The sequence below is a fragment of the Patella vulgata genome, chromosome 2 (genome assembly GCF_932274485.2).
Source record: "Patella vulgata chromosome 2, xgPatVulg1.2, whole genome shotgun sequence".
Lineage (NCBI taxonomy): Eukaryota > Metazoa > Mollusca > Gastropoda > Patellidae > Patella > Patella vulgata.
In genome coordinates this window covers 40,351,224-40,369,906 of record NC_065880.2, presented here as the reverse complement: position 1 = coordinate 40,369,906, position 18,683 = coordinate 40,351,224, and the positions used below count along the sequence as shown (strand labels likewise).

Below are 18,683 nucleotides of genomic sequence, written 5' to 3'. Positions count from 1 at the left end.
ATAGATTTCCCTTCGGTATTGCAAGTCCCAGCGTTAATTTCTTGGGCTCTAATCACTCTTCTTTGTTTTAATGCCATGAAACTGATATAACCATAGCAACCAAGGGTTGCCATGGTTATTAAGGCATATCCAATCAGAAATATATATTTCATGCTAGTTGACAGAGCAACGTAGTGGGTACAAATAAAATTAGTTTCTTCCCAGTTGTTGTTAAAATAAACTGTTCCGCCTATCAAAGCATTCGAAACCCAAGTGTAAACTATAAGACCGAGGGCGTGACTCTCTGTCATGACCAGTTTATATTTAAATGGAAATCTTATATTGAAAAATCGATCCAAGGCCACTATTGCCTGCGCACATACAGTTACACAATTTAGTGCGTAGGCAATTGCAAAAAATGTCAAACAAACATACTTATGGCTATAAATATGTCTTGTATACGGAATATCAAATAAAATAATATTCAAATTAACAAAAACTGACAGTAGATCAGCAACCGTCAATGATGCGATATACATATTTGGAATAGTCCTTAAGTTATGCGTTTTATATATAACAATTAAAGTTAAGGTATTACTGAATAGTGTTATTATAGCCAGTATAAAGTTTATGACAACTGACGCCACTTCCCATCTTTCTATTTCCATGGTTACACAACGAATTCAAACTGAAATAAATCCAATGTCATGAATATACCAATCTTAGAAAACATACGAAACCATCTTGCCTTTATTCTCAACACTGTAAAATGACTAATGCATGGTTATTTTTTCGTGTACATACGTCATATCCATACTGATTTTGTTACAGTTTAATCCAGGGATCCAAACATGTTTCAACCATGCATGTGAACGTTTAAAAAGTTGGCTACTTTATACACTAAATTATACAGGATTAACAAATACCAACCACTCCGCAGTTAAAAAAATCCCAGTAACTTTCTGGAGGCGCATCGCTCTTAATAGACTACAGATCTTTTTGATTTCGTAGTAAGTTTGAGATATAAAAGGTATTAATATAAAGCAATGAATATTTTATTCTCAAAATAAGCATTATAGGCAACAGCGTCCCCATTAACGTGAATTATGCAGGCTTCACCCAATTTGCTTTATTATAATATTAATGTGACATTCCTTTGACAAAAATAAACGTTAAATCAGATTATTACAATACCAATTAACTATAATGACATTTTTGCCTTGTTGTCCCATTAAGTATAAATTAGATATTGTGAAATGCTTTTAATATCGTTTGGATGACTAAACGATTACTTATACACAAAACTTTTCTATATTTTTATTTTAAAGCCATTAAATAATTAAACAATACAACTATATATATTTGTCCGCGAAAGCACATTTTGTATCAATATTCAAAACTTCCAATGATGTCCTGAAATTAATGGCCTTTTTTTACCTAGTTAAAAAGGGAATACACTAATAGGATTAATGTGTGTTCTGCATTTTCCATTTAATCTGACAATATCGTTTTTTGCAAACCGCTATTCTATAGATTGGAAAACATAATTACGTGTTTCAGACGTTCGGTCGAAACACGTATTGTTTCTATAAATGTTTTTATTATCTATTTTTTTTTTGGGGGGGGGGGGGATTTAGTCAGTTTGTGCAGCCAAAATTCTACATGGTGCAAACATTATGCCAACGTAGATGCGGTTGACCTCCGTGGATCTATTTATTAAATATAAATTGGGTCATTTTTGACAAACAGGAAATATTACGTATGGGACAAAAAATAATCCCAGATTTCCCATATCTCGGTTATTTGACCACTTCCGGAACTTTCGGAAGTTACCGAGGCCTTCCGACTTTTCCCGAACATGAATAGTTCTCTCCATTTCAAAAATAGATCAAAAATGACATATTATGGTGGTGTTACCCCAGATATCATCGTTCATTTTCAGAGACCTTGTTCGATAACATTTTCAACCGTTTGGCCGCTATAGATCAAAAATGACATATTATAGTGGTGTTAGCCCCAGATATCATCTTTAATTTTCAAAGACCTTGTTCAATAACATTTTCAATCGTTTGGTTTTACAAAAAGAAAAAATCTTCAAATCGATATTCAGTCGCCATTTTGATTCCGATTTTCGAAAACTTTTTTTTGTTTTGAACCTACTCCAAATGACAACAATTCTTAGGGAGCCAATTTTTGAATTTCAATTTCGTTTATTTCCGGTTTCACTTTGAATTTTGTTCGACTTTCGACCTTCTATCTGGTGACCTATCCTTTTAATGACCGTTGACCTTTTAATATATGGTGACCCTCGTGTCTACTAACAATTAATATCGAAAAGTTCGGTCTTGAAGTATAACTTCCGGTTTTATTAAGAGTTCAAAATGACAGGTTTTTCCACTTTAATAGTTATTGGGATGTAACTATACTCAATAATTCATAGTGTGATTTGATTGTTGACGTGACAAGACATGACCTGACGTGACATGACGTACCGAAACACGTCAACGTCAGTACTCCTTCGGACTTTTAGTATAAAATTGTTATATCTTTTTATCGTCATTAACGCTATAATGTGGCAATATTATGCAGTGTTCGATTCATATTATTTTTTTTTTTTTCAGAAATCATGCTTGATGATTTAAGTTTTTTCAAACTATTTCTTTTCAAAATATAAAAAATTAACAATTATAGCGAGTCCCTTTATTATAACACACAACAGTGTGTCGGGCGTAGCGACGCGGAACATTTACAACAAAATGTCCCCCAAACCCTCGACACACTATTAAGTTTTTACCTAACAATCCACTGTTTCAACATTTTGATAGCCAGTATAGATCACTTTTCCATGGCCGTTCATCAAACATTTATGGAGATGACTAAAAGGTATAGCCGTACCCGAAACACATATTCCTGAATAAAGACGCATTTTTTATAAAACTAAAGTCAAATTTTACGTGAACTTTTCATTGATTCACTATGGTATAAATTAATTTACTCATGCTAAATGTCTATAGATTAAGAGATCCATTGCAGGTATGTCCTAAGAGTAGGAAGTTGTGCGAATTTGCAAAACTATATAGAAAAGATAACAGGTTGTTTAACTTATCCCGAGAAAGACCAGTAGTTACATCTATATTTATAGCAAACCTCTCTTTTTCTCACCCCCCCCCACCCCTTTGAATTGCAATTTTTGTGGACTTTTTGGACGTGTAAAAGAAAGTTGTATGAAATTAATTTTGTATCAGATTTGGTAAATATTGATGGGTGAAAGTTTCAGACATGAATAAGGAAAATCACGTTCCAAAAAAATATTTACAGCTTATAGATGGTCAATCCCGGTCATTTGCTTTGTTTGTAAGTAGTGAAAGCAATTGCCCGACAGTGCTCAATTTAGCTTTAGTTTGCTCAGAATAATAAATGTCCCGGTTTCTTCAATGATTAATCTGGTAACCCTAAGCCGGGCAAAGAGACAAGAATTAACACTATGGTCAATGGGGAAATTAATAGTGGTCTTCCTCCAGTTATATATAGCTGCAGTAATCTCCCTTACACCGTCTTTATCGCTTCCGAGAGGCGGCGTTTATAGTAAATACCAACGATGGCGTCAAGTTCGGTTTTCTTAGTTATGGTCAGTGGACAAATCGAGTCGGCAGAGGTAATTGATTAATGTGATTATGTAATGTAATACCAAATTGGGTTTAACATCATAAAGAGATAGTTTACTATAATATTTCCAAGTCAGATTATGTGTTTTATTTTCTTTAGACCTATAGATAGATCTAATCTCATGATAAATAATTATTGTAAACAAGCTATGACAAGTCCGGTTTGAGTTTTTGTCTGTGTAAAACCATTCTCGTAGACATTCGAACTAATGAATCATGATTGTTGACTGACTACAGAATATTACCCCCCCCCCCCCCCCAATAACCCTGGTAGTAGTGGTAGATCTAGAAAACGTGATAATATTACAAGATCATTTTTACCTTCATCATAAGCTCTTTTTTTATGATTTGTCAAAATTGTGTCAGTTCAAGTCCTGGGTTTAAGGCATGTTTCTGAAGCAACGAGCTATGTTTAAGGCAAGATCAAGCCTTCTATTGAAGATGGGGTCAAGGTGGTGTTGTGTCAGTTAGATCAGGTGTAGCACTGGTGTAACGCTAATCTAATAAGGTTTGTTGTGGTGTTAAAAGGCCAATCTCAATTATATTTTGGAGAAAAAACTGCTTAATTTTCTGTGAAAAGCCCTTAAAAACCTCTTCCTTAGAGCCGAGCAACTAACCTAATATACGTGGTACGGTTTCAAGTAAACCTGTCAGTCTTCATCTGGAAATGGAGACCTGTGTACTGTATTATACGGTATCTGGATAAACCAGAGTTTTATTTTATAACAATAATGTGTAGGTGAAATTTACTGTTCGTTATGAAGTACAGCACATACACCACACACTGTTTTGACCTCTAAAAGAACGGTAATAAATTATCAGGTCACCCAATGAAAAAAATTACCCAAAATCTTAAAAGATTATGTGTCCGGATAAACGGTTTTGAAGTTCACACTTAAACGACTCAATATTTTGAGCTGAAATTTTCAGATAATGTAAATACACGTTACCATTCCTCTATATTTTGACGTTTAAATTTTATACGTACATAGACTTTTATTTCTGAGACTGTTAAAATCGGCATAGTCCCTTTAAGGTTGTGTTAAACATGTTATATATTTACACAAGATGAACACTAGGCCTATTATTGTGTATCTGTCTGTGTTACCCAAACACTAACTTATACCCAAGCCATTCAGTTTGTCTATATTTTCAATATCAATTTCCTGATTTAATTAAGAAAACAAATTTACAGCTTTGTGCAATATTATTTCTAATTACATAAAAACTTGTAAGATAACAATAATAGCTTGCTAAAAGTTCTTATCTTGTTGAAAATATATATAACACTAACCCCTATGTGTTAGGAAAATCTCAGTTTGAGTCATTTATTACAACATTGATGTGAAACAGCAGACAACAAAAAAGGGATTTTTTTTAAGGCCTTCAGATTTAGTTTTCACAATTTCAGGCTTAAAATGATGTTTTTACCCATAAATGACCAAAACATAAGACAAAGAAATGTTGATCTCAGACCTGATTTGCAAGAAATTCCAGAAAGGATTTTTCGACTGAATAATGATCAGAAAGATGAACTTTCTATTGAATACAAAACAACAGAAATTCAACATAAATCTCAGTTACTTATCTTTCCGAAAGAAGTTAGAAGTTTTTCTCAAATACCTTTTGTTTGGTGGTTATTATAGTCTGCCAGCCCATGCAAAGATTTCAATGCATTAGAACAGGAGACAAAAACAAAACTGGAACAATTAAAAATAACACTGGTATTAAACTTGTGTATACACTTGTGTAAACACTAGTATTAAATTGAGAGGCCCAGGTTAAGGTATAAAAAAGGGATTATAGACATAACGGCCCTAAACTATAACGGCCAGTTGTACTGGATTCTACGAGTGACTTTTGGCCCTATGATGTCAGACATTGATTAATCAATCAGTGTTGACGTTTCTAGTGGTTTAACCACAGTTTCGTGCAGGGTATGCCAAGAAGTCGCGTAACAGATGGTTTCATTGGCTAACCCCTCAGTCACGCCATCCAGAAAGAAGGTTATCAACTCTTCCAAAGCCTAGTGTAGTACAGACAAATAAAACGAAATTTTGAACTATAAAAAAAGAAATAGGATCTGTGTTTTAATCAGATTGCAAACTGTTTGTCCGTTATGACTAAAGTAGAGTCGTTTTGACCAAACCTGTTTTTGGCAGTTATGGCATAGGACCAGGGCTGCCGACAACCAGTATCGCAGCACAATTTGCGATATATATTTTGTCCCTTGCTAATCAAAAATTATAACGTTTTTGATTCGCAGTGACTGCGAATCATTCATATGTCTGTCATTTTGGATATTGACACAAAGATTTACCCACATTTGAAGACAAGAAGGCTTTCTCAACACTTTCAACGTGTATAAAATGTCAAATAAAATATTATAAACACAACAGAATTCTCCGTCTGACAGTTTCTTCTCAAACTACCCAGACAGAATTCATTACGGTATGCTATATAATACAGCGACACAACTCTATGAATAGGGACTATTTAACCGGAGATGGGGAATCAAGTAGTACCACTCATGTTGGGAGACATGTCAATTTCGAGTAATTACATCAGTATTCAATTTGAAAAAAAAAAAATCAAGTGTATTCCCCACGTATTGTAAATAATATGTAAAAAAATAAATACATATAAACGTATTGTAAAATCAGAAATCAAAGTAAGAATTCTGTAAATTATAATGTCAGTCTGTTACCGTCAGTCTGTACATTTTTCAGTCTATAACCATGAGTTAGGGGGGGAAATTTAAGTGACATGCCCTTTTCTTTTTATAACTGATAAGTTGAAATCAGAGGATATTCACATTTTTATTGGATCAGACAAAAAACAAATTACTGAAGAAATTATTTTGAATATTTAGTAACAGACTGACGTCAACATAATACCATCTATTGATGTTAGATTTTCTACTTGAAATTTTGGTCTTATTATTATTAACAGCATTCTGATTTTAATTTACAGGAAAATCATTATAAAGCACAATTTCATTAATATATTCACAAATTTACTGAGAGTGAGACATTAAAGCGAAATGGTGAAAATGGCAGTGTCTGACTGGGATGTCCGTTGTATGTAAATATGCTCAAAGTAGACAAAACAAGCTTTCTTTTGGTACCAAAAACATTGGTGTAGCTTAATATTTCAATTTTACCACTTAGGTTAACATTTTCACAGAATTGCCCTATTGTTTATTTATTGGTTTATTTCCTCGTGTGTCCAATTGTTTTCTGACAAAAAAATGACAATTAAAATGAGTGGGGGTGGGGCTTCGGAAGCCACTGCCAAGAATTGGCTTCAGACAAAGACCTAACCAAAAGTCTACATCACATTGACAAACTGTCACAGCTACACCTGTAGTGTAGCAGTGCTAATAAAATTTTAAGAATGAAATATAATCATTTGTTACGAATAAAAGTAATATCTGTTATTTAGTTGTTGTATATGAAACTGAAAAACTGCTAATCAATTTTTAAATTTGCTAATCAGATTTGGCAAAATTAGACTTTTTGAAAGCAGTACTGCTAATCAACTGTGAAAAATTACCGACAGCCCTGCATAGGACCGTTATGACCACATCCCTAAAAAGAACACCAGTTTTATTTTCCACACCAGTATTAAACTAGTGTATATACGGATGTAAACAGTATTAAATTGAGAGGCTCTGGTTAAGGCATAAGAAAGAACACCAGTTATATACCACTACAACACAAGCATATTAACCGGGACTTGATTTGACCCATCCATTGCAATTTTCTAGTTTGGTATTATTAGTATTTATCTCTTTCTATGGAATTTACCTTGTTAAATAATTTCAGTCCATATAGATCTATCTGAAGTTAAACTATTTTAGAATTTAAGAGAGCGCATCCACATCTGAAGATGCATAAACTACAGAATAAAATACTTTAACATCCCACTAATGGGCATTATGCCTATCTATGGATGGTACCATTTGCTATTTTCTTATACACTGACAAAAATTCAAGCTTCAACGGGGAGGACATGTCTGTTCTGTTTTTTTTTGTTTTTTTTTTTTAAACATCAGCTTGCACAATAGTGATATCGCAGGGAGGACAAGTCTTTAATCTAAGTTACATGTATATACATATAGACCTAATCCAGAAGTGGAAAGTCTATTCAAATCTAACTTCACACACCTATATAAGATTTAGATAAAGAACTGGCTGTTATTGCTGTATAGTTCAAAGATGGATTATGAAAAATAAATAAGCTTATTAATGATATTGAAAATTTCAATCAAATTACTTTATTCAGAGTAAAGTTTTTAGTGTTTAAAAGTTTGACAAGATTTCCAAGTACGGTACTAGTACTACATGTATTTATACAACAAAGTCTTGATTATCCATTTTAATATTAAATTATGACAATGGTGTTCTAATCCAATCAATATCATTCTGATCCGTGTGAATAATGTCATGTGAATAAGTCCCTGGTTAATGATTTATATAACATTTGAAGCTAAAAAGAAAGACCTGCAATTGGCAAAATAAGCTCTTTATTGCATAATGCATCATTAATAATGGGCTAATTATGAAAATATAAATACTTTCCATTTCAGTTTCCAGAATTTGATGATATTTATTGTAGATATTGTTTTACACATGGTCTCGATTGGTTGATTACCTCTGTAAGTATGCAAATAAAAATATGACATGTTGCCTAATTAATTTTTCTTTTACATTATGCAAATACTCTGCAGAAACTGCACACAGAGAGGGCAGCATTTAATTATTTATAATGCATGAATTGTATTCACATAGGAGTTCAGTCTGGCTCTCTGCTTCTTGACCATAGAGTTGTATTTCAGTTTCATCAAGGTTTTATTTGGTAAGCCTAATGATAAGAAAGGTTAACCTTTGTTTTGAAAAATGACTTTTGTTGTGAGAATTAAGTTTTTGAAAATCGTATGTTCTATAAAATTATTAGTAAATTTGTGTTCCACGTTCTTATAAGGAATTATGCAAGAATAAGAATGAAAACAACTAACCACTAATTTAATGTCATTATATGGAGTTGTCTCCCCTAGACTACAAGAGACCAATTTCATGTGAAGTGGTCCATCATAACAAAAAATGAAATTAATTCTGTGAATTGTAAATTTTATGATGCTAGAACACCCCTTGTTTAATTCTACCATAAAGTTAAGACACGTGTTTGAAATAATTTTTTAAAAAATGTTGTAATTTGACCTAGGTGTTGCAGAGGCTAAACTGGTGTTTTTGCTACATGTACCTTTAAAGAATTAAAGGATTGTCTTAAAAAGGAGTCTTTTACAGTTGTTTCTTAGATTCAGTACATTTTTACAAAGAAGAAATGTTTCATCTCAAAGAATAACACCCAAACTTAAGTAATTATGTGTACTGTTGTGCTAAACTTTGCTTATCCCTCTGTAACTTACGTGACAGATTCAAATACTTTAATACTTTCATGTTCAATGTTTTACAATAATTTCATAAAAATCTATTAATAATATCTTAATTTTAATGTTTAGTTCTGTGAAATTTGTTTTTGAACTTCTAAGCGAATAATAAACTATTTAGATTTTGCCAAAAATGCACCCCTATGTAAAATGTCATGTTTATACATGTATCAAAAGATGATACCAAAGAAAAAAAAATCTTAGATTGTATTTTGGTAATAATAACTTAATTATAATGAAGTTCCTAAAAACAAACTAAAAAAAATACAAGAAAATCAATAAATTTGTTACACAAACCAATGTAACTTACGTGACGCCATGTTTTGGTTTATATGTGTAAATGTATTTATAAAAAATCTTTTTTGTTGCTGATTTGCAAAATAGAATGAAGAATGAATATTCTTTCATATTATATTTAAAATTATCTAGTCATGTTTCACCAATCACAGAATTTTCAATGCAAAATGTCAAATTATGTTTATTTAATTTTACGTGACGGTTGCATTGTGTTAAATTGTGGAAAAACCACCTCCTATAAAGTTTTGGTAATTTTCAAAATTGACAGGATTGAGATATTCTGATGCATATACATATTGATTTACATGTAATTGATATCAGACAATCTTGCAGAGCTCTAAACTGCTCCAAACCGTAACTTATGTGACATGAAATGGACCAAGACGAGATGATTATCCTGCATGTAGTATTAAATTTTATTCTTTGCAGGGACTTGAAGAAGGAATTACTCAAGTTACAAAGAAAAGTCAAGATGAAAAACAAAGATTTGTATGGAATTTCCCGATTGATATTACATTTAAAAGTACTAATCCAAGTGGTTGTAAGTGTAGCAAAAGTTTTTTTGTCCATTTTCAAAGCTTGCCATGATGCCAGAATCATCCTTACTGTTTATGCTGGATTCTTTAAAAAGAAAATTTATGCAAGCAGCTCCTCTACGTTTATTGTTATTGTCTGAACAATTAAGTTACTTCTAGTTTAAACTCGTTCAGTCACGATAAATTTTCATATTCATTTTGCCCAGATTCTTATTTAATCTTGGTTTTTCTGAGGAATTCTTATTGACCATCACTAGGATCTTTCCCTGGTTAAGTAAGGCAGCACCAATGTGCCTCCCTCTAATTTGTTACATAGATTTGATTATGATGAAAAGACCATCTTACCAGGTCTGAAATTACTAGTTAAAGGCACATTATGGGAGATAAGATAAAGAGATGGCAGTTCTCGCTATAATAGTTAAAAACTAGATAGTGTAAAGGTAATTTTCTGAAAATTTCAGTCAAATTGATCCACTATGAGCCGAGAACGAAGCGGGTGAAATTTTCACATAGTCTCGGTCATCATTACTAAAATCATTAATATAAACAGCATAGTCTCGATTATCCACTTTTTTTGATTTAATTATCAATGGCCGTTAGCGGCATATGGGAATCTAATCCAGCCAACATCGAAGGCTAGCCTTGACATCGAGAGTTTATTATGATCTGGATAAGTTAATTAATGTCTAATTGATAATTTAGATAACATTTCAGGCCTAAAGAAAGACTTGTAATAAACAGATTTTGCTCTTGCATAATGCATGTTTAAGATTACTTGAATTTCTCTTTAAATATTTCTTTAGTTGTATACATTATTGTGACATGTATTATAGGGCCTCAATTAGTTGTGCATGCATATGGACCGGATGTATTTGGAACAGATGTCGTACGTGGTTATGGTAATTGTCACGTTCCTATAACACCTGGAAGGTATGAACTTTATGTCAGTTGAAATTATTTAAATATTCACTTTTCTGATTAGAGTTCCACTGGATGGATTAAACTGCCAAATCCCTTAAGCTTTTCATCATATGGGGCCTGGTTAGCTGCCATGACACACTGCATATATTTTGTAGGAGACGCTATAACCTATCCCATTTTAGACCTTCCTACAAGAGCCCAACCCTGCGAGACCATAGTAACCAAAACGAATTGTCATTACATGGGACAGGGTCAGGTTATAATAGCTATTTTGTAGAATTGGGCTCAGTAAGCTGGTAACCATAATGACCAGTATCAAATGGGTTAATTTCAATACATAATTCATGTGTAAAATACCTGTCATAAAAACTACGTAATTGTAATTAAGGTTTTGAATTCATCTGTTATCCACATTAATGTAAATCAACAAAGTCTCATAATATCTCTAGTTCCTTCTTGTGCGAGTGGACCTGTTTTAGTCATATGGATTGCCTTTTCTTCCAAAGCGCATTGGCAATGGACAATATATAGTTGTTTGGTGGATGGTACTGGAAAAAACGAAGGTCCGCAGACCATAGTGCCACTGTCCGGGTAAAATTTTCCTCATAGAACACCGCATGGTGTATGTAGGTTAAACCCCATTTCCTTCCCAAAATCATAGTATCTTTACGCAGCTTTGTGAATTGTTGTAAAATATTACAGTTTCTTGTTAAAGTACAACCCAAATTAGTAGACAACTCCTGGTTAATTACAGCAGTCGAACCTAAAATTATTAAGGGAACCAAAAATATGAGATCAGTTATATAGTTTTATATTTGTAATGTTAAAAAACATTGTTAGATTTTTAATTAATGTTAAGATAAAGTTGCCTGTCCTAATGCTGTTAATCTGTTTATAGCACATCTGTTCTTGCTGTCTGTATCTTTCAACAAGACATTGTAGAAGCAAGTAAACAATTACCGTTTGTTATGACAGATATGATTGAAATGACCAATTAAAGAAATCAAACTTGCATTTATGTCAATGTGTCAGCTAATAATCATTTTCCTTGTATAAATGTTACAATAATAAGTGCTGAAAAATGTTCTTTAGATAGTAGACAAATGTCTAGCTAGAGAATTAAAAAAAAAACATACGTTGTAATGTATGCCATATATATTCGCTTGGATCGTTGCTGACTGAAATGAATTATTGTTCAAGCATTAGCTAATGATCCAAGAGAAAAAAGATGGTGGCATTAAGAAATGAAGTTTAAATGGTCATAACTTCCCTCAGCAGGAGTAACCTTTTTTGTACGCCCACATGCAAATCTGGTCATATATTGCCGTCGACCCAGTCCGTCATCCACAATTTCTTGTGTACACTCTACAGACTACATTTATTTGTATTGATATAATATGTTGTTTACATCAGTAAGATGAAGAAGCCTATTTAATTTCAATAATTTCCGTTAATTTCTTCTGGAGTTATGACGCTTGTTTCAATTTGTTTCGATCTGTATGAAATTTATATGCATTGTTTATATTACTCAATATTAGTGAAATGAAGAAGCTGTTGAATTTTGTCAATTTCTGTTAATCATGTCTAGAGTTATGGCCCTTGTTTCACTTTGTTGACCCTTGTGAACACTCTTTAACGGCTTATCTAATCTGTATGCAATTTTTATGATTCATTTAAATTTATGAAACGAAGAAGCCTATTGAATTTCAACAATTTCCGTTAATTACGTCTAGAGTTATGGGCCTTGTTTCACTTTGTTGAACCTTCTGAATGCTCTAGCATCAAAAGTTATCACCCGATCTGTATGAAATTTATATGCATTATTTGACTTAGTAAAACGAAAAAGATTGAAGAAATTTCAACAGTTAAGGCCCTTGTTTCAGTTTGTAGAGCCTTGTGGACCCTCAAATGATATAATCTGATCTGTATCAAATTGTCTTGTAACTGCCCCCAATTAACTACAAAAGAATAAATATGCAACGGCTCAGACAATTTAGCTGCTATGGGCGTATGTTTTGTTGCCTGACAACCTATCTTTAGTAATTATTGTATAAATATGCTTATTGATAACACTAACCGCTATTCATATTGTGTATTGTCTGAAAGTCTGGATTTGACTTTTAATCTGTAACTGGAATACTGTGTCTGTAATATACTCTTCAAAAAAAGTAGGGGATATTCAGAAACAATACAAAACTGCGAAAATGCACTGCTGTTTTTATTAGAGGTAACCAGTGTATGTTAATAACAGGCCAATTGCTTACACATGAACATAAACAGTTCATATGGGCGGCTTATCTGACGGCCCCATTTCACTCGCATAGAGATACTGTCAAAAGAGAAATGGACTTTTTTGTTTTTTATCTTAATAATGAGTAATTTCTCCACCAATCCTCAGACATTCAGCAATTCGTCTTGGCATGCTCCTAATCAACTGTCCAATCACGATTTGGGGCAATCTGACCCACTCCTCTTGTAGTGCCACGACTAAATCTTGCAGTGTTGTCGGTTGACGTCGACAAGCACGTCTCCCGATCAAATTAAACGCAACACACTAAAGCAAAGATACGCTAAACAGTAAATCTTATGCAAGAACCGATAGGAAAGCAAACATGGATAGGGATAAACCAGAAAGTGGTAGTTTTCATCAACCCTTCCTTGAAGTGACAAATTTGACAATGAACCCCTCCCACGTGTATGTGGGGGTTGGATGGCTGAATGGTTAGCATGTGTGCGCTGTATCATAAAGCCTGTCATTGAGTTTTCTCTGTGTCCTTTGGTTTCCGCCCACTGCTAAAGACCCCTACGCGCAAGCGAATTATTGAAATAAAATTAAAAACCATATGTTAGTCCCAAAATGACCTATTTTGTGTTGAGTGGACGTTAAACCCAATTTCGCTCTCTCTCCCACGTGTATGGCGCTATTGCGTGTCGTATGTGCAGCTCAGTGGTTCTGTTGGGGCGATAAGTTCTTCATCTGTGAACATACTCTCAAAGCTTGTCAAGTGTCCATGACTATTTATCATATCACAACCTGCATAGGTATTTGCATTTCTTGACGAGTATAGTTTGGAATATTGTGTCTTTTAGTCTCAGGAGCAGAACAGTAGGACATAAACCCCATTTCATTTTATTTCCCATAGTCTGGGTTACTGTGTCTTTTAGTCTTGAATATTGTATCTTTTAAACTGTGTGGGTGTGCTTAGCTAATGCTTCCTAAAATTTGATTTCGGTGCATGTTTAGATTCTACAGAGGCCAATCAATCTTACAATTAGATATTAAGCCATTAGTTAACTATCATTACTGCAAATGTTTGGGTTTTGTTTTGACAGACATAAGTTACACATACCAATGTTTGTACCAGAATCTTCATCAGCATTTCAAAAATTAACTAGTTGGTTTCTAGGGCGTCGACCTGAGTATGTGGACCCCAGAGTTGTAGCACAAGGTGAAGGTAGAGAAGGTAGGTTCTAAAATTTTTAACTTATTTTTTTTATTAAAAATCAAAAATAAAATACTATACTGTAAATGGTTTCAATTTTACTGTATGCTAGTCAATCTATATTTATTTCGATGGGGTTGGGATGCCAAATGGTTAATGGATCCACACTCTATGGGACACAGGGGGGTTGGATGGTCGAATGGTTAGCACGTGCGCGCTGTATCATAAGGCCTGTCATTGAGTCAACTGGCGTGGTTACGAATCCCCGGTTGTACGTGTCAAGGAGTAGGGTCGCCTGTCCAACCTTGTTGGTTTTCTCCGGGTCCTCCGATTTCTCCAACTGCTAAAGACCCCTAGGCGGGAGCGAATTATTGAAATAAATTAAACCATATGTTAGTCCCGAAATGACCTAGTTGGTGTACGGTGGACGTTAAACCCCATTTTTCTCTCTCTCTCTTATGGGACACAATATTTCTGCTTGTAATTGATTTAGATTGTTTATTAGGTTAAGCAGAGTGATAAACAGTTTAATTGCTAGAGATGCTGTTTAAAAAGATAAAATATAAATGTAATTGTCATAATTTAATTATTTTGCGGCCGAAACAAGGGACATCAGCCTCAGTATTGGCTTGTATAATTCAAGTCTTAAAAAAGAAGAAAACGAGTGAGGTTATAAAATCCTTTTGCATGGTCTGATTTCACAGTTATGTGAATGATATTGTTGATATACCTGATGTTGATTTCACAGTTAAGTAATGATATTATTGATACAGGTGACATTGATTTCAGTTATGTGAACAATATTGTTATGCAATGTGAATAATATTGTTATATACAAATGTAGGTGATGGAGATAAATAGAATAAATATTAAGATGCTACTCCCATTGTATACTTGCAATCCATACACTGTCTCATGAAATACAACTTATATATTATTTCCATGTATATTTCAGTTACCAGGGTGCGTTCACAAGGTTTTCTTACTGTTTCTTTTAATGTTGTTATGAAAGATATGAAGAAATTAGGATATGATGTACTACCTTCTGATGTTGTTCATGCCGCCCTGATAGAGACAGTTGGTCCAACACAAGCTGGCACAGAAGCATAGTTCAATAGCCTTATTCAATCTAAATAAAAGCTCTGTAAATGTGTAAATATGTGTATATTAAAAATGTATATTATTATATTTTCAAGTCCTATCTATTCTGATCCTACATGTAGGTAGGACAAAATTGGATATTGGCTGGAGATAATATTCAACAGTCATTCCTTAAATAATCCCTGGATAATCGTTTATAACATACCTATAAATAATTGCTTTATAAAAGGATGAAAGTACAAGTAAAAATATAAATAAATTGAATAAGTGTTGGTGATTCATATCAAAAGGACATTTGAATTAATATTAATGAAAAGAATGTATTAGAAAGTAAATTGTTTCAAGGTAAAAAATGATCAATCTTTTTTTTTTTTTTTCATTTAATTACCCTGATAAAGAATAGGAACTGTATAAGACATGTATTTATTCATGAAAGAAAAGATCAGTTACTTGTCACTTTGGATTTGGAACAGATAAATTGCTGACAATATAATTGAAGGCTCTTAGTCTAAGATACATATAAGAAATAGGAGTATACACTATAAATATTTCAGAATTTTGTACTAATTAAATGTTAAAAATTGTTATATTTAGAATTCCGTCCTAGCAACTAACAATGTATGTTTTTAATTTTATGTACATAAAATAAACTAAATCTTTTTTATAATAATATGTTATAAAAATTATTTTTACATTGTCAACATAATAATGATATTCTTGCAGTTATGAATACCCCTGGTATCCATATGTGTGTGGTTTTTGTCAGCCTCTCTGCTCACCCATCTTCTACAGGTAAAATCATCGGCTATTGTAAATAAAACATGGACTCTATCGACATACTGGGTCGCACATCTTCTTGGACTTTGCAATTAATCATTGAGATTAAGTCCTTGTCACACTTTACCACAGACTCTTTGGATTCATTGTTCAACTATCTGTAAGGTGAATCTTATGCCACAAAGTCAGGTGGGCAATTATTTGCAGCACTGGAAATGTAAAACTTCAACCTAATCATCAAAATTATGTCTTTCTTCTTAATCTGAAAGAGGAATTGTGTAAGAGCTAAATCTGCATATTGTAGGTCTTGTTTCTAGCTTCACATGTTATAAAATTATTATTTAGATATTTATTCACACAACAAACCTATAATCAAATCTCTAGGAAAACAGATATCTTCGATATTGAATGGATTAGAACACATTCTCCTTTTAATAATTTTTTTTAAAAAAAACCCGGATAAACGAGACTTTGTTTAATATCGTAGCAATGGTACTTGTAAGCTTCAAACATTCATTTCATAACTTCACTCAGAATAAAGTAATTTGACTAAAATTTTCACTATATTTATTTATCATTGCCTTTTTCTATACACCCTCCGTCTGTCCGTCAACAATTGGCTTGTGAACGCGATAGAGGCTACAGTTTTCGACCGATTAATCTGAAATTTGGTGGGAAGCTAAAGACCCCTACGCGCAAGCGAATTATTGAAATAAAATTAAATCATGTGTTAGTCTCGAAATGACCTAGTTTGAGTCGAGTGGCGGTTAAACCACATTTTTCTCTCTCTCTCTCTCTCTCTCTCTCTCTCTCTGCTAAGTATAACTGTGTTTGGTAAAATATAAAATGAGGAATACAAGACGAAAACCAAATGGCAAAATCAGAAAACTTCAGTTTTCATTTGTGACATTTTTTTTCTTTTAATACGACAGCCACAACTGCGGGTGAGCGTATCTTTTGTTGTCTTGTAATCACTGTTAAAATTGCACCACTTCTTTGATTCGGTCATATTATCACTAGTTTTATATTTGGTTTTGTAGGGTTGGTCTTTGTTTAAAACTTTAGGTCTTTCGACAAAGCTAGTGATCACTGTAATCACTGTAGTCTTGTAATCACTGTTAAAATTGCACCACTTCTTTGATTCGGTCATATTATCACTGGTTTTATATTTGGTTTTGTAGGGTTGGTCTTTGTTTAAAACTTTAGGTCTTTCGACAAAGCGAAATGAAATGGGGGTTTAACGTCCTACTGTTCTGCTCCGAACTGGGCTAATGAAGATGGGCATACGCCATACAGTGTGCTATGAGGGAAATTTTGCCCGGATAGCAGCACTAGGGCCTACTCTTATATCAAATTCCAACTGTCAAGGGATCTTTTACGTGCACGCCTATGTGTACACAGGACCTCAGGTTTGCATCCCATCCGAATGACTAGACAGCTGTCCTTGTCAGGTCCTCCATCCTGCATCACTGACAAGGTGGAACCACAGCAGAGAATCTGAATGAAATTGCTCAGCCATTGCAGGGATCGAACACCCGACCTCCAGGTTAGTGAGCCAGCGTCTTACCCATGCTAGTGTTGACACATACATTATGTCAAACTTTAAACTCAAGTTAGTAAACAGGATGACTTAAAGATACATTATGGGAGATAAGATAAAGAGCTGACAGTTCTCACTATAATAGTTAAAAACAAAATAACGTAAAGGGAATTTGCTGAAAATTTCAGTCAAATTGATCCACCCTGAACCGAGATTTTAGCAATTGGTTTTTCGGCCTAGCCTCGATCATCATTACTAAAGTCAGTACGATAAAAAACATAGTCTCCATTATCGATTTCATGATTAAATCAAGAATGAAAGTGGAGCAGCAAATGGTATCCTAATCCAGTAAACATTGCAGGCTAGCGTTGACATCGAGAATTGATTAATGTGTGGATAAGTTAATTAAACATGCATTATGCAAGAGCAAAATCTGCTTATTACAAGTCTTTCTTTAGGTCTGAAATGTTACCTAAATAATCAATTAGACATTAATTAACTTATCCAGACCATAATAAACTCTCGATTTCAAGGCTAGCCTTCGATGTTGGCTGGATTAGATTCCTATATGCCGCTAACGGCCAGTGATAATTAAATCCAAAAAAGTGGATAATCGAGACTATGCTGTTTATATTAATGATTTTAGTAATGATGACCAAGACTATGCAAATATTTCACTCGCTTCTTTCTCGGCTCATAGTGGATCAATTTGACTGAAATTTTCAGCAAATTACCTTTACACTATCTAGTTTTTAACTATTATAGCGAGAACTGCCATCTCTTTATCTTATCTCCCATAATGTATCTTTAATGTCTAATTAATAATTTAGATAACATTTCAGGCCTAAAGAAAGACCTGCAATAGGCAGATTTAGCTCTTGCATAATGTATGTTTAAGCAAAATCTTTCAAATGAAAACATTGTATAGACCTTGCCCCAAACCACTAATCGAAATAACACACCAGATTAACA

The 18,683-nt window shown here is 33.4% G+C and overlaps 1 protein-coding gene across 1 annotated transcript; it reads left to right on the top strand.

Moving 5' to 3' along the window:
* The first annotated feature begins 3,547 nt into the window (after positions 1-3,547).
* Positions 3,548-16,726, top strand: LOC126810957 (B9 domain-containing protein 1). The gene is made up of 6 exons (XM_050536393.2): positions 3,548-3,634; positions 8,236-8,304; positions 9,823-9,934; positions 10,763-10,859; positions 14,184-14,314; positions 15,249-16,726. Exons 1-6 carry the CDS (start codon positions 3,578-3,580, stop codon positions 15,401-15,403), a joined length of 621 nt encoding a protein of 206 aa, XP_050392350.1. The 5' UTR covers positions 3,548-3,577; the 3' UTR covers positions 15,404-16,726.
* The last annotated feature ends 1,957 nt before the right edge of the window (positions 16,727-18,683 follow it).

What these genes read in the sequence shown, in the direction of transcription:
- LOC126810957 (XM_050536393.2), top strand. Translation starts at nt 3,578, where the DNA reads ATGGCGTCAAGTTCGGTTTTCTTAGTTATGGTCAGTGGACAAATCGAG. An exon ending in GTTCCTATAACACCTGGAAG is followed by an intron (nt 10,860 to 14,183) that starts GTATGAACTTTA and finishes TTGTTTTGACAG; the next exon opens with ACATAAGTTACACATACCAA. An exon ending in ACAAGGTGAAGGTAGAGAAG is followed by an intron (nt 14,315 to 15,248) that starts GTAGGTTCTAAA and finishes TGTATATTTCAG; the next exon opens with TTACCAGGGTGCGTTCACAA.